Here is a 1,679-nt window from a genome sequence, read left to right as displayed (position 1 = left end):
GAGTCCAAAATAATATTTTCCGCCAAGATCGCAATATCCCCAATGCTAACACCTAGGCCCTACTAAAATAGTTGACCTGGCACACTTTAGGCCATTTTGAATTTTCTGTGATACTAAAATAATATTAGTAAATAATTTGAAAACTCAAATTAAAAGCTTTCATAATCATTAATTGTGCAGAGAATTACTAAACAGCATTTTACCAGCAAACATGCTTCAATAAAATATGTGAGAGAAGCAAGGACCTGTTTAATGCAATAGACTAGAGAAAGTTTGAAAGTTTTGGACATTTTTTCTAACTGGAAAAAGATAGTTGACCATATGAAGTAGATTGTAGGAAGATAGTACAGGTGGTTGTCAATAAAGGTACCGAAATAGTAGAAAAAATCTATTGATTGTCAACCAGCACTTTTACCCACTTTGCAGTGCTTGTCAGGGCTAGATGAAAACAAGATACAAAAATTGTATGAATTGGCAGAGCATTAAAATAAATATACAGAGAAAATATGTAAACAAAATTATTTAAAACACTGATGAATCCCTTAGAGGCAGAAGGAGTGAAACATTGGTTACCAATAAATAGTTTTATTGTTCTATTTTTTGGTACCTTCATTGACCAATACTCGGACTATCTTCTGGCAATTTTTTTTTAATATTTAATAGAACTGAAATTTCTTACCATTGGTTCTATATTGTGTCTTGCTAGTTCATTGAGCACATTTCTGTAATATTGCAAACCTTCTTCATTTATGTAATCATTGGTTCCATTTGGTAGAACTCGTGACCATGAGATGGATATTCTGTACATAGAGAACTATTCAAGAAAAATAAACAATCTATGAAAATAAAATATTTATAATGTTCATATAATAATTAAAACTGAACAGTTTAATCTTACTCCAGTCTCTTTTAGAAGTTTGATATCTTCCTTGTACTTATGATAACTGTCACAGGCTATATCCGCATTACTATTATTAGAAATATAATTTGGATCAGCGTGTATTATTCTATCCCAGATGTTTTCTCCTTTTCCTTCAAAAACAGTAATATTTAATTTATATTTTATAAGCTTACGTACCACATTCTTATACACATAAACAAAGTATTAGTATGCTATGATACCAGTGTTTCATTATAAAATTGTTTTTATTATATGTTTAAGCTAGATAAAATGTAATGGAGAACTAAACAGAAAGTTACTGCCAAAGAAACAGAAATAAATATGTCCATTAATGAGTGGATAGTTGATCATGGACATAAATATATGAGAAGAAGATAGTTGGGGGTTCAGTAAGTGAAGAACACAAATCAGTAAAAAATTATTAATTAGTGTCAAAGTTTCGGCCCGAATTTCATCCCTTCATCAGGGTGAATGGTGCAGGTCTGTCACACAAGCCTAAATATTTTCATTTGGCTAACATTAAATAGCATATTCATTATTGTTATAATTATATCATAATTAGAATCCGGATTTTTGTAAAATTGCATCCTTCACCCTTGCTTAAAATTCAAATGCATAGTTAACATATGATTCAACTCTTCATTCAACCTAAAAAAGAAAAAAGAACAAGATATCAAAAGTGACAAATGTTCTTGGAATAGCATTAACTGTGGTTTTGGGTAACTATGAAAAGTTTCTTTGGAATAGGTTTGTTACAGGGAATGTTTAGTATAATGTA

At 30.2% G+C, this 1,679-nt stretch overlaps 1 protein-coding gene across 1 annotated transcript in view; it reads right to left on the bottom strand.

Moving 5' to 3' along the window:
* The window catches only part of LOC106682680 (myrosinase 1), a gene marked incomplete at its 5' end in the record, with an annotated part of 13,353 nt that extends 12,321 nt beyond the window's left edge, over positions 1–1,032 (bottom strand). The window contains 2 exon segments of the mRNA XM_067046022.1: positions 680–814; positions 899–1,032. Coding sequence (XP_066902123.1) covers positions 680–814; positions 899–1,032 — 269 coding nt within the window.
* Positions 1,033–1,679: the final 647 nt, after the last annotated feature.

This window comes from Halyomorpha halys, unplaced genomic scaffold (assembly GCF_000696795.3).
Source record: "Halyomorpha halys isolate HHAL.00 unplaced genomic scaffold, Hhal_1.1 Scaffold24.1, whole genome shotgun sequence".
NCBI lineage: Eukaryota > Metazoa > Arthropoda > Insecta > Hemiptera > Pentatomidae > Halyomorpha > Halyomorpha halys.
This window is presented reverse-complemented; position numbering and strand designations above follow the sequence as displayed.